Raw genomic sequence first — 15,630 nt, forward strand, 5'->3', positions numbered from 1 at the left:
AAGGTCACCCTTCATCCTCCGTCTTAATTCAGACCACCAGCAGAGAAGAACCACAGCAGCACGGAGACATGGCTCCTCAGATCCAGCCTGACTGACCGTCTCATGCTGATATAAGACGGTACAAACGCACAGCCACGTCGGACACTCACTGCTGCTATACCTAAACAAAGTGAGTCAGAACCAGAGACGGTCACATCATGGCACTGCCTCAGAGTGATTCATTCAGTCCTCGATGCGTCCTTGCCCCTGGCACGTCCTCTCCAATCTTTTTATCTCTACCTCTTCCTAATTAACTGTCGTTGGCTGCTGATGCTGCTGATCCAACGTGAAGATGCTCTAGTGACAGAAAAATACCCATTTTACCACAAACCTACTGAAGTCTGCTGCCATCCAAGGCCATTTTCATCAAATTAGATTTTTTTTCTTCTCCAGACTGCATTTAATCACTCTTACAATATCGTGTTGATGCAGTCCTGTCTTTTATTGCACTTTGAAAAGTGCCTCTAAAATGCCTTACGCTATTCAGGCATCCACACACCTAATACAACAGAATGTAATGGGATCTATTAGATTTTTTTTACAATTTTTTTATTTAAATGCCCTAAAAAATTCAGATATTAACTAATTATTCTGACAAAAACCAAGACAATTAGTCAGGCGTTCAAACCCGAGCTGTTCAGGGATGTAAAGGTTGTATATACTGGCCTGTTCTCTGCAAGATTATGGTTTGGTCATTTGCAAATGCTCCTCCACCCACTAGCAGCAGAGCTCATTTATCATCACATCTACCAACAAATAGTGTTCATCACCGTCCAAGAAAATGAAGTGCCTGTGTCTCTTGTAGAGGTAGGTATTCACTTGAGAGAAAGCAGAGAGAATATTGCGGCTAAATGTGGACTGACTCCGACTGCAGTTGTGTCTGATAGCAGGACAACATTAATCATTAATCAAACGCTGAAGAATTAAACAATACATGCAACACGGCCTGCCACTTTAAAATAACAACAACTAGGGGTGGGAACCTCTGGATACCTCACGATACGTGATACAAAGCCCACGATAACGATTATCTCAAGATATGACGATACTGCGATTATCAATGTATTGGTCAGAAATCATTCTACGATAATCAATGACATAACGAAAAAAGTGTGAAAAAATAACAATTGTATTTTTTATCTCTGAAAGACAATACATTGAAAAAGTGTCCTATGAACAGTGACACTATTTTAGTGCAACATTTCTGTAAATAAGTGTCAACATACCAATGTAAACGAATAAGTATCTCCAATAGTGCTTTCTGTAAACAAAAAATAGGGTCTTTCTTACCAGTGACACCATTATAGTGCAATATTCCAGTAAACAATATATTGGTTCCTTCAACAAACAGTAACAACATTTCTGTGAAGACCTACCTGCACATTTTAGTGAAAAAGCAGAAACGGTTTTGGAAAAAAATATACTTAGCATGAGCATATCGATAATCGATTGTGCGAAAAAATATCGCGATATATCGCCGTATCGAGATATCGTCACACTCCTAATGACAACATTAACTCGCGCTAGACAATGAGGTTACACCAACAATGTACAGCCACTCATCACATATTTATTTCAATTTCCCATCAGTCTTCAACTTGAAAACAGCAGCAGACTAAATATCTTTTTCCTCCAGTAATATAAAACACCCTTTAGTAGAGGTGGTGCAGTACTCGCTCACACTGCTTTGTCAGTTAATACCTGTAAAAACTAGGGTGTAAAACGCACAGCTTGGGATGCAGACTAGACTAGTGTCATAATTGAAATAGTGAAAATTCAATTTCCAACAAATATCACAGCGAGGCAATCGGCTTATTATAAAAAAGGAGAGAAGCCAAAAAGAAGTTTTAACAACGCTGCTGTAAACAGTGTATTTTGTACTCTGAAACAATAAGGAGGTAAAAAAAGAAATAAAATCCTTTTCTACATGCTTTTCAGCAAAAAAAAGCAAACCTCTTTGGACTTCTGGTTCAGTGATTATAGCTCTTTAATTTTTAATTATCCTTTATTAATAACTACGCCAGGAAGTCATGGTAGTAGTAGTTTACTGTAGCTTTGCATATGAAATCTAGAGAGGCTTTGTTCAAAGTTAAAAAAAATTAAATAAAATGCTCAGTTTATTTCATCACAACTAAAAATGCATATATTTTCAATATTTAATTCCCACTCATATCTATTTGCTGTCAAGCGGCTCAAAAGACAATGAAATGACAGTTTTTTTTCAAACAAAATCAATAAAAAATATGCATCATTTCCTGACAAAGGTGCTCTGTGATGAGCTGGCTTTGAATGCACTGCTCCTTGGTGTCATTTAATGTTGTATTTGCATGTTCTTGCTTGTTCTGTGTGATGATATACAACTCCATGGAATTAATGCTTTAAATGAAGTTAGTTTACACTGTGGAATGCCACAAAAAAAATCATGTTAGAAATAATTTCATATAAATACAGGCCAAAAACCCCCCATAAAACAAACGTTCTGCCTTCTGTTTTACAGAAATTAGATCATCTCTTGCTTTTTGCAGAAATACACTCTTTATCATCTGTTCCGTAGATGAAGCACAGTTTTGTACTGTTGTACTATTTGTAATTACTCATCGCATATTGTCTCCTTGGCTCCAAATTCCACAAGCCGTCCAAGAAGGCTTGTGGAATTTCTCTCACAAGTCTATGCGATCAATCTCCAGAATAACTTACTGTGCATTCTATCTTTATAGAATGTAGGACAAAGGAGAAAGAGACATTGGGTGGTTTTACTGCAGCCTGATTGCATTATATCTACACACAAACCAGCTGTACACTAAGGGGTGGATTTACTAAAGGTTTAAAATGTGTGCAAACGTTACTCCACGTGCTCATAAGGAGTACAAACTCCAGAGAATCAGCACTGTGCATCTTCAGCACATTAGAATGCGCCCTCAATCCATTTAGCGCGTTTCCCTCTAACGAATATGTATAGTAGGAGAATCTCGTAAGGGGCGCAGAAAAATGGGAGGAGGAAATGCAAATAAATTAATGCAATGGGCAGACACTATACTGTATTTCATTTTTAGACCATTATATTTTACCTTAGTACTTTTCTTGCACTGTTTTAAATTTTTAAATTTTTACATTGTACTTTCCCTGCATGCCCCTGTGTTCCCATACCTGTAAGCTGCTGGAACTGTGAATTTCTCTTGGAGATGAATAAAGTATCTATCTATCTATCTATCTATCTATCTATCTATCTATCTATCAATCCAATTCATCAAATGTGGAACTGTTTGCGGTGATTGTTTTAGCATCGGAAAATCCTACGACTGACAAGCAGGTGCAAACGCACATGCAGAGATCCGCTGCAGTAAATGTTGACACTAAACACAGCAAAGATGGAAAAAAAGGCTCCATTTAACTTTTCTAGTATAAGAAAATAATTTGAAAAAGCAATAGTTAATATTAACAGCCACTGAATGAGAAAATAAAGTGAGTAATGTGTGTGTGTGTGTGTGTGTGTGTGTGTGTGCGTGTGAGGGAGAGAAAAAGCTTCACACCTGCGGTGGTGCGTTCGGAGTCTGGTGAGGCTGTGGTGGGGAGAGGATGCTGCTGTGCGCGGAGCTCTGTCGCTATGGACGCACCGCTCCAGTCAAGTTTTGACCGTCAAACTCTCGTGTCGCATTGATGGAAGGAACATCAGGCCAGAATCAGCTGAGCAGATGCGTGATTTACGCAGTGATGGCACAATGTACACATACAGTATGAGAGTGTGGTGACAAAGCGCTACTCAGGAGGTCAAACCTGCTGGATGATGGTCAGTAGATCATCTTAAAATGATACTGATCGACTGATTGACAGACTGTTGCTGTATTGACTCAGATCAATGGTGTCAACAGATCAATAAGACGGTTTCTGTCTGAATCTGCCTATTTATTAAAATTATTAAATGTTTGTGCAGCAGACCAATTTAACTTCCTCAAATGTCATGTGTTCACTGTCGTCTCCACATTGAACGGGCAAAACGCTCATTAAAATAGGGCGGTCTGCACCACTTCTGCATGCGCGCTAAGCATTGCTGCAATCTTAATGAATTCCTCGCAGCAGGTGAGGAAACTGCGCCACCAAAGGATTTAGGGAAATAACTGGTTTACCACCCTTTATTTCATATCTAAGCAAATTCGCCCCCATGTATTTGGATGCTATTCAACAGAGACAGTCGTGAAACGTTCTAATTTTTGTGGCCCCCAAAGTAAACACACGTAATGACTCCAAAACCACTAAATGATGGAAAAACACAAAATGACAGCAATCATTAACTTAACTACTACAAATGCACACAAGACGACAACAAATAGGCACAAAAAACATATACAACAACATGTAAAATATACAAAAAAACGCCAATACACAAAACATCTCAGATGGGTCAATATTCTAAATACTAACATGAATGGCCCTATAATGTGGCCCTCAGATGAGAATCTTCATTTTGTGGCCCTCGCTGTGATAAAAGTTGCCTATCTCTCATCTCTGCTATGTATAAAATCATATAGATTTGCATGAAGGCAGCGTGAGTGTTCAGTGTATTGAAAGAGCCAGATGTGCGTTTTGATGAGTGTTAATAACAGTAATCAGAGATGTAAGGCATGTGTAAGGTTCTATTCACATCATCCAGATGTTCATATTCCACATTAAATGATTAAAAAACAAGACTGATTTGTGCAAAAGTGAATGCCGTACAACCACTATGCCATTTATCCCTATGTTATTGTAATTCGTCAATAAAACGTAAGATTTTATGTGAAACATTTTTTTTAGCGCAGCGTTATCTCACAGCAGACCACATCATACGCCCCAGTGCAGTGTTTAACACCAGCACCTCATCAACACCTTAATATCTAAGTTGAATGTGACATGCTTTTTTTTTCCAGCATCCTAACAACAGCCTGAAGACGCTGCTGAGGGGTTTCTTTAGCGTGTTACACGAGGCAGACACCTCGAGGATCACACTGTGCTGCAGGAAAAAGCATGATGTTTTGCCACCTGTTGATGCCCTGGCGCTCACAGAAGAAGCTAAAGGATTTGTCCGCCTGAGGGAAGTGGAACCGAGGCAAGAGGAAGGAAAAGCCTTCAAAAACATACATTGCTGCAGATTTCTTTCCAAATCCTGACTGGCACTGCTCAACTTTCCTAACTCAGGATTTGAGTGGAGCACTTTATTCCCTTTTTGTGCATTATGAAGGATTGATTAGTGGATGGTATACAGGAAGGAACTAGGACGAATGTCTGAACAACTCTCTTATATCTTACTTTTCCTTTCGTCAGCAAGGACGAAACAGTAGGAACTGAAAAAAAAACTGTCATAACCAACGCTTAATGTCCGTGACACTACTTCACATAAGATAAACATTGTGGCTAACCACATATCATGTTCCTGCATGTCAAATCTGAGCAATTTTTGAATAGGATGTTCAACATTCACAACGAAGGCAACTAGAATCTTTTCTTTGGCTTTGAAACCAAACCCCTGCAGCTCATATTGCGTGCAATGAGTAGAGAGAGAAACATAAAGACACACCACCTGCACCATGACGCTCTATAAGAGCACTCAATGGATGCAGCTATAAATCAAAACCTCTGCTGTCCTACAAAAATAACCAACGACTTGAGTGCAGAGCTGACTTGATTGAACTCATGAGTAGGAATATATGACGAATGAAGGCATGAATATAAACATGAGACTGCCATGAGCGACAGAATAAGAAATTAAGGGGATTTCAGAGAGAATTCAGAGGAGCGGGTAAAGAAACAGCTCTGATTGCTTTTTCTGTGTCAGATTGATTTTTATGTTTCAGAATGTGAATTCTGTTTTTAACCCTATTACATCTATGAATTCAACAGGTCAGCCTAACCAGGCCAACACAAGTCTCAAGTGTCTTATTTATCACATCCACCACCAAGGAGGTAATATTTGCAGGATTACATAAATGTATTTTAACAAAAGACATTGGATGCCATAGAAGATTCCAAGAGATTTTAGAAGGGATCTGGAATAATATACTACTGATTCTTGATCAGTTTTTAAAAAAAAATTACATTTCGAAAAACACATTTCAAAACTCCTTATCTCTCATTATTGGTGAAATATAACTGTGAATATCTGGAAAAAAGTATATTTGAGGTTTAGCCGCTCTGAGTGCTTTCCTTCTCAATTGTATCAATTACTTTTTTGCCTCTGAATTGCACTATCACTATAACATGTAAGAGAAAATGTTGTACAATATATTTCTTACCTGAAATGTTGCATCCCTGAAAAACATAAATGTTCTCTCCGCTCTATAATAAATCACATTAACCAAGAAGAACCTACTAGAAGACGTCCACTCGCTGCCATGTGGTCAAACCACCACAGTCAAACCACTGCATTTGTTTGACTTGTCATATACAGTTATAGGACATGATCTGCACTACACAGTATAACTTTTCACTTTGCCATAGACCAAGTCGCTAATTCACTACTAAACCAACCAAGTTTTTTCTTTTACTCTCATGCTTCCGTTTTCTTTTGGTCTCAAATTGACCTTTCGCAAAAGCCCCACCCCCATTATTTACTTTTGCTATGTCCGTCATGTTCCTGAGTTCGTCACCTCTGCAATGGCTGGGAGAAGTCTACCGGTGCATGTTAGTGCACTTTTTTTAGAGCAATACCTGTGCGATATCCTCCAGATCCAGACAAAATGGTTGTGGAGGGATATATTCAACATATTAAATTAAACATTACGACTATCGAAGCAAAAACACACCGGACCAGTCATGCTTCTGCACTGCTGGGTAACTTTTCTTATATTATATTGTTCATATCCTCTTTAAGCTATAAGAGCATTACCACAGCTAATGGGGATCTTAATAAAACAAACTGTTAGATTAGGTAGCTAGCTGAACCTACAGGTGACCAAAGGCTAATATGATAACGCTGCTAAGTGGTAACAAAGCCTGTTCAGATAGATTGGGAGACTTGTATGCTTCAGGAGGATGTCGACTGAAATATTGATAGTAATATAATAATATGATAGTTGCTAATAACTGTATACTCCAGTCGTCGCAGTCGTCATTTTGGGGCGGGGTTTTGCGAAACGTCAATTAAAGCAGAACTAAGTCACTTTTTCACCTTAATAAATCCTTCTCATAGTCCCTGTGAGGGTAATACAAGTGTTTATGGGGTTATTGGGGGGGTCTTTCATCTCTCCCTGCTGTCTCTGGCCAGAAAACAGCACTTGCAACTTTCCTGCCTCTGACCCGGTGGCAAGACGTACTGCTTTACGACAGCCCAATACAAACTAATGCTGGATTATGACCACAGTCGTCTACAGATTCACTTTTCTCAAAAAGCAAAAAGAAAAAAAGCCAGAGAAGACCTTTGTCTGAGGAACGGAGCAACTCCCTGCAGTGACAGCTCAACAGCAGCACACAGCAAACACACACGCTGTCGTCGCGGCAACAGGTACACACACACTCCCAACCCAGCGCTCCATCAGGCAGCACACACAAATATCCATCCATCTATCTATCCACTTTCAGAGCCGCTTTATCAGCACACAAACACATCACACACATTTCCACACTCCCTTCCGTATCACTCCCACATTATTCATTTATTTTACTTGTCTTTCTTCCTCAAACTGTTCACATGGTCACATGGGACTACATGTGTGAAAACACCCTTAGTGCTACTGCTGTATCAGGATTTTTCGGTGATCAGTTGCTACTGTCTTGAGCAAAGGTGCGCATGTAGCTGTGGGGTGGGGAAGGTGGCGGGGGGGGGGGTGTGGAGTTTTTACGGCAGTGACATAACCAAAAGGGACCTTTAGGAGGAGCACTGAGCGCAAGTTACTTAGTTCTGCTTTAATAATCTTTGGGGACAAATGCTTAGTTGTTGCCTTATATTTGGACACATGTTGGTCTTATTGTAATAGAAGATCAGTGTTATTTATTGAAACAACCCCAAAGTTAAAACCAACATCTTGTTGCACAAGAGAAACAGGGACATTCATTTGATTATTGTAAAAAAAAAAAACCTCACATTGCACCATCACTATTTGATTACATGTAAATCAGGAGTCTGAGTCAAAGCAGGGCAGATTTGCATCCCAGGAGGAAATGTCACTGCAAGCCACTGTCTCTGATTTCATCTTCCTTTTTGATTCAGTCTACGTCTTAAATCTCCAAAACAGCTCCTCAAACTGCACTTATTTCCAACTCTCTGGGGAGAATCCTTGAATTACTTTGCCATCTTTCTTTCTTCAAGTCACTGACTTGCTTCTTGCTCTCTCTGTCACCAGTGCTGAAATAAATCAAAGCACAATAATTCACGCGTATTAAGTGTAAGTGTGTGCACGCATAAAGTGCAGAGAGTGGGGGATCGAGGTCTTTGAACAGGGAACAGAGGTTTTTAGGAAGTTTGAGAGAGAAAAGCCAAATACAAAACATTTAGAATCTTATTTAAAAACCATGTGATACTAAATGAACTTGGCCATTGCAAATAAAACATAATTAATAGATGGTATTAACATTATGATGAGCCACAGCACACTAAATACAGATATTGTTCAAGCAAAGTTAAAAAGGACAAGGCTTTAATGCAGCAATTGATCTGTTAATCTGACGGCTGCCCAACTAGGAATTTTAATACTCGGGAATTAGTTTATTAATAACAGTATCCAAAAAAAAAGGTGCCTTGGATGAAGATTTTTCCCACAAGTGCTATAAAAATAAACAATATTACAGTAGTTTTTCTCAATTATACAATAATGAAACAACAAAAATACATTTTCAGAGACAAAAAATATACATTTTTTTTTAAATGAAGTGTGGCGTTTTAGTTTCTTTGACAAACAAGTAAAAGTCCCCCTTACCAGCCAGCACTCCTGCCATGTAAAGCAGACTTATTCTTAAGATGCCATGGACCATTTCTAAAGGAACGCCGATCATCAGCTGCAGTAACGCGTTGAATCCCAACTGCTCTAAACTGAGAGAAAAAACAAAACCAAACGTAAACTGAAAGGCATCACAAGCTTGGTATTTGAAACAAACAGTTTTTCCACTGTTTTGCAGGAATCCAATAGTGGAACGAGAAGATTGGTGAACACACCCGACGTGCATGAACATGTAGCTGAAGAATCGCCACACTTGTGCCCGATGGCCAGGATGGTAGACCAGGGGGCTCTTCATGAAGTCGGGCTGATAAGTCTGCAGTACCCACTTGTTCAGCATGATGCCATAGCACATGAACACAATAATCTGCAAAATGGTCACAGAAACACAAATTTTCAGCTCTCTCATATTCACTGCTTGCTCTCTTTCTGCAGACTGTTGGTGCCCTTCAAAACTGAAAAATATATATTTATATATATGTATATTTTTTATCATTGTGCTCTCTGAAAGACACATGACATTCCTTTATTTTCCTCATATTCCTCAGCTTAGACTTGAGGAGACAATCGGAGCCCGCAGAGAAAACCACACAGCTAGTTCGACTCCATAAATTTCTTTTCGTAGCACAATGACTCATTGTCTCTGAGAATTCAAATGAATGTAAAGTCCTATTATCATATTGTCATTGTCATAACAGCCCATTCAGTACAATTTGGAGGCATTACCAGAGCACTATGCTTTGTTTTCTTACAATTACATTGCTTTTAGAGGAAAACGTTGACAAAATTGGCCTAGGAAAGCCTGAGTGCCTGTGGTTTTAAGGTTTCTTTTAGCTGTTTAAATTGGTATAACAGGTCACTTAATGCTGCTGTGGTGGTCAGGGTGCTTGTTGGCCTGTTTTTTAAAGTCTAAACTGGGAGTCTGAACAAAAACATCTTGCGTGCAGTTCAGATTGAAGGTTTCAGCTCCAAGGAAAGGCATTAAATGCACCCACTAAGCCTCTGAGTCCCAAAAAGGTTACCAGCTCATATCAAGCTCACAGTTAAAGCATCAAAGGCTCAAAATCTTGTCTTAAGGTCAGAGGAGAATGACTGACTCAACACAAAAGTAAAGACATTCTTAGGTGTTTGTAGCCTTTCCTGCTTAAAGTCTCAGGTGAAATATTGCAGATTGTGAACATTTGAATAGGAACAAACTGGATAGGAAGGAAATCTGCGAATTTATCTGCCCTGACATCATTGGATTATGATTCAATAACTTATGAAGGACAAACGTTCACCTGGACGATGGTGACGACGGCAATGAAGACGGGTGGGGGACATAGGCGGTTTTGGTGGAAGTACCAGCGTCGGTCAGTCTCACAGGGCAGGATCTCGTAGGCCACATAACGAACAAAGCGTTTATACAGTCCCAGCCCCGTCTCATCCAGCAGGATCTCCCTCTGCAGCGTGCGGCGGCCATTGGCGATGGCTCGTCGGAAACTGCTGGAGCGTTTGCTGCTCATCTGGAGGAGAAAGATAAAAGACAAGCACCCATGGGTCAAAACCATGAAAAACTCTTGGTTATGGACTTTGTCCTGCCAATGAGAGGGATAGAAGTGTGGAAATGGCCACTATTGTGTTTAGAAGAAGAGAAAAGAATCATTTTATTGTCATTGCTCAAGTACAACGAACTTGCGCTTTAAAAATTCATGCCAAACAGACACAATCACACATCAAGTTTAACGTGTGTGTAACTACTCTCAGAAGCAAATCCTCTTAAAATTTGCACAAAAATCAAGACCATAAGAATAAACAATTCTGCTACTATCATATGTTAGTTTAGCAAGTTAGTGAAGGTGGTATGTATGATGTATTGTGCAACAAGTTATTGTGATATTAAAAATGATCTACTACACACCAGATTGTTATGGTTTGTTTTAGTTTTTTATCTTCCTATTTAGTTGAAAAGGTCATACCTAGAGTAAGTACATAAGTATGTTCAGAGTTAAAACCAATTTTTTTGTCTTTTTTTTTGTTTTCAAATGAATCGCATCATACAGTGAACACATTATCATCTATCTTATCGATGGTTTTTTTTTCTTTTTTCTTAAGAACTTTATATTTTGTTAGTGCTCTGACTCCTTCGAGAAGACTATTGTTTTAATTTGCGCTATATCAATAAAGCTGAATTGAATTGATTGAATCGTCCCCCCTACAAGTTAGTTTCTGATGTGCTGAAGAAAGAAGCAACCTGTGAGGCCTTTTATTGTCCGTTCAAGTCAATCGATCAGCAACCTCCCCTAAATCCTGTGGATGTTGATCTAGACCTGAGAGGAGGTCAGTCCTGATTACTGGTGGATTGCTTGGCGCGTGTGTTTGATACATGTGCAATACGCCGCCTTAACTTTCTCTGTTTGCAACATTTTATTCTCACTCGAAATCAAATAAAACTCTAAGCATTGAGCAAGCTTTGAATTTCAAGCTAGCAACCAAGTCTCACTTCAACAGCCTCCAAAGGAAAAAGGAGCTGGCAGGTTTTTGATGATGCTGTTGAATTTTCCATCTTGGCCTCAGCTTTCTTTGCCCCAAATGTCAAACATAAGAAAGGAAGGTTAAAGTGCTTTTATTCAATCTGAGAGAATCTAATTACTGTGACTAATAACTGCAGAAATGGGTGAGCTGACATTAATGAAGTGCTACTTTCAAGACTGATGTGAAGGGAAAGGTAACGTCAATATTGTGTTCTCTGAAAACCATTTTAAGTTAATACACAATAATAAAAGAGTGTATTGCAAAACATGACATCAGTATCTAACTACACATTATTGAAAAAACACAGATAAATCATGTATATTTCAATCAAATAGTGGCAGAAAGTGTTAAAAAATCATTATTTGCCCTTTCTTTTGTTAAAAAGTCAGAACACACAAAACCCTCCTCTTTGCATATTTCAGAAACACGATAAATATAGACACTAAAATATTTACATCATCATCTTACATGTTTTAAGCCACTTAAACATTTTTTCCCTCCAGAGGCAACAAAGCTGCAGCCAAACATTCATAGATCTCTAACACTGGATATATAAAGGTTTTTTTGATTTAGCCCAAATGCTAACATGGACTGCTTATTTCCTTAAATTCTGGTGCTCTTAAAAAGCAAATCTGTGTCAAGAGGAAGCCACGCAGCCACGCTGAGGATTGCTTAGTGAGTGGCAGCTCAGCAGCAGCCTGCAGGCTAACAGGTCCAGCTTTGAATAAGTGCTTTAATAAAGGCTTAGCAGAGAAACTATCCTAACACCACAGCTGAGACGATGCCAACGGTGTTGGCATCAAGTAGTCCAGAGATTTGACTATATAAGACTAAATCTAGACTTATATAGAAGCTATGCAGACGTTGCCCAAAAGATATTTTCCATCAGGCGAACAATAGTTTTATTCCGACTAGAGGCACATTTTCATTTTGAATTCAAGTGTTTTTCAACAAAGACAAAACTGCAAATGTTCCTAGAATGTCATGGAAAAAATGGATAAATGGCTTGAATTCTTATAGTTAACATTGCTGTGGACATAGTTAAGGAGAGCTTATAACATGGAACCAGCATAACTACTGTCATGGCAAATTTGCGGTTGACCTCATTTGGAGACATGATTTATTGCTCTGGTTGAGTGATGGAGTCCAGGCGAGGTATTGATGATTTTATAAAAAAGGTTTATTATAAAACTAAGTAAAAAAGAGTACAAAGATGGACAAAATTAGTGACCCCCCGGGCGGACGTCCGATGATCGAGACCCGCTCTAACTAACAGTTTCACAGCTTAAGCTTTTATACAGATAATATTATAAGTTCCACCCTGAGGTAAGGAGAAGGGGGGAGTCAGATGCAGTGGAAACATTTGAGGATGATGAAGACGTGTATATTATGAGGAAGATTGGGCGCCACTCTTATCTATCCTTGATAGTGTGTGCGATCGTGTATATCTGCATGTGAGTTTGAGTTTTGGCCTTCAGCAGAGACTCTGTGTTGCACTGAGTACAATACGATCTGTACTGTTTAATCTAACATGATTCAGCTGTTCAAAAGTGCAAAGAGTAATGGAGTCATCATGTATTAAAACATGACAAATTGTACACATGAACATACATTTGACGATATGATGATGAATATAAAAATTGCCATAACACTACATACAACATAATAGTATACTGCATAATAGGATCAGAAGTACATACTTCTGATAAAACAGGCGGTACGTGATACAGTTCTACTGTGTAGACCAATGGCCCCCAACCTTTGGGTGCCACTGACCACTATAATATCAATATCAATTTTCCGTTTCTTCCTCTGTAAAAAAATTAAAAAAAAAGCAAACAGGATTTGTTTGGCAGCTCAATGAACTGGAAAATGACAAAAAACTAAAGCCAAGCCCTATTGCTTATCTTTTAAACACTGTATTTTTGTTTTACATTTCTATAGTCCTAAAACTTGTATGTTGGGTTGAGTGGAGATGAATTGAATGAATGTATGTGCTTATCTGTCTCTAGTCTAATGAATGATGGACAGGTTGACTGCTTTGCTGTGATTGGCCACAGTTAGAACCAGTGTTTCAAACTGCTTTTAATGAAAATGTGCAAAATTAATGAATCTGTAATGATGCACACTTCAAATTTGTCATGTCACTGTGGTCCTTTGGAATATACTTGTAATAACCGCCAATATGATGGTAATAATATTCCATTTAAAATTTATGAGGTAATGTACCCACACACATTTTATTTACTCATTTGTTTCCATGGAAGTCACGCACATAATTAATTAAAAAGGATCATGGGGGGAAGGAAAAGGGTTTTAGTTATTTCTTCACATACACAGCGCATTATCTACTAATGATGGGAAATAGCTGACTCAGGAATTATCTTAAAACTAATCTAGGTAACGTGCTGTGACTGAAAATCAGATTCATGGAAAATCTGGGATTTAAAAACAAAACAAGTAGGAAATGTAACAATGATAAACATGGTGGTGTCATATAAAGTGTAATGAAGCCCACAGGAAGTACAACACACCAATAAAGCAGATCATTAGTAATTCATTAGCTCGATCCTGCTGCTTGTAGGCTCATAATGAGTTGTAGCACCAAAGTGTAGGTCAATGTTTATTAACGATAATGACGTGCTTGAGAACGATGGCTGTAAATAATTGTGCAAATAATGACGAGGCTGAACTTGAGGATGCCGTTTTGTAAAAACTGCAGGACTGGAATGTGACGATGGCTGTAGCGTTTGGAAAGTGAGAGGTTGAGATCTGTATCACAGTGACATCCAGAATTATGTTGAGTCAGCACACTCCACCGCAGGGAGGTTCATAATCAGCCTGGAAACCAGGGGAGGTATTTCATCAGTGTTCTTAATAGAGCCAGGCCTACAGTTTTCCCATTCCATCAAATGCTTCTCAACTTAGAGCTCCCCAGCTGAGCCAAGCCAGCTGACAGTGTTTAAATCAAGCGCTCGTCTTCATAAGACCAACAAGATCGATCACAGATTCAATGATTAGAGACGTGAGGGCGCATGCGCTGCAGCTTTCACGATGAATAAGCAGCCCATAGAAACCACTGCTGAGAACAACAGGACGTGACGTCATCTGTTATCGAGCAGTGAGAATAAAGGACGGACGTGTGGTTTGAACATACACACATATCCTTATTTAGACATATTATTACAGATGGTTTAAACACATGGAGACTGATCATCTAATTAAAAACACATTAAAAACATAATAATGCATTTATTCTGTTGCCATTTGTATCAAATTAAAATCACATTTAAACATTTACCATGATATTCTGTTTGATTTCCTTTTAAAATACCACATTAAAGTGGTATATAATTAAAAAAATATATATAACAGAAGTCTTGACTCTTTTTTCCTTTTGTAGATCTGTGTTGAGTGTTGTAAAGCATCGCTAAATGACTTCTTTCAAATTGATGACATGGTTTCATGAGAGTGCGTCTGCGGCTTAAGCTAAGCCTGCTGCTTAAACCTGGTTGAGAGCAGGTTTACGCCACGGACTGTGTTACTATGGTAACTAAGGTGTTTTCTCTTTGATGAAACGGCTGTTCCAGTTAGAACCCGGCATAACGGAGCAGGACTCTCAGGTTAAACCTGGACTTAACCCTGAGCTGGTTACCCCTCAGGAGCACAGAAAACCCCACTCACCTCACGAGGCTAAATACAACTACAGCTTAAATCAGGATCATGTTTTAAAGGATGTTTTATCATCATAATTCATAAACTCTTCCAGAGTGTTTTAAAATAAAGGGAGAGTTTGAACTACTTCATAATCCCATCAGAAAATCACAACAACTAAAATGTGTCAAAAGTAGTAAAAAAAACCCCCAAAAAACTCCAGACTATTTGTCATTTTTTCCTCTTCTGATACGATACCGATATCGCAACCTTGAGTATTAACTTATAATGATATTGATATGATGATCGTGATGAACACAAATCATACATACTTTTATTACTTATTCTGTAGTTTGGAATGTTAGAAAAGACATGATCACGTGATATTACTTAAACAGAGAACAATAATCAGCAACAGTAGGCTTGAGAATAACTGACTCGTTTATTATTAACTAATGGGTTGTGCAAATTTTAACTTTGAACATAAGATTATATAAATAAATTAAATAATGTAAAAATA

General features: G+C 38.6%; 1 protein-coding gene across 4 annotated transcripts in view; it reads right to left on the bottom strand.

Moving 5' to 3' along the window:
* Positions 1-15,630, bottom strand: part of rhbdl1 (rhomboid, veinlet-like 1 (Drosophila)) — a 69,121-nt gene that overhangs the window by 22,628 nt on the left and 30,863 nt on the right. For all 4 annotated transcript variants that reach the window (XM_028477115.1, XM_028477116.1, XM_028477113.1 and 1 more), the window contains exons 3-5: positions 10,223-10,447; positions 9,161-9,309; positions 8,925-9,037 (exon numbers count right to left, since the gene is read on the bottom strand). In XM_028477115.1, the coding sequence (XP_028332916.1) occupies positions 8,925-9,037; positions 9,161-9,309; positions 10,223-10,447 (487 nt within the window). The remainder of the gene's footprint in view (positions 1-8,924; positions 9,038-9,160; positions 9,310-10,222; positions 10,448-15,630) is intronic.

This window comes from Gouania willdenowi, chromosome 19 (genome assembly GCF_900634775.1).
Source record: "Gouania willdenowi chromosome 19, fGouWil2.1, whole genome shotgun sequence".
Taxonomy (NCBI): domain Eukaryota; kingdom Metazoa; phylum Chordata; class Actinopteri; order Blenniiformes; family Gobiesocidae; genus Gouania; species Gouania willdenowi.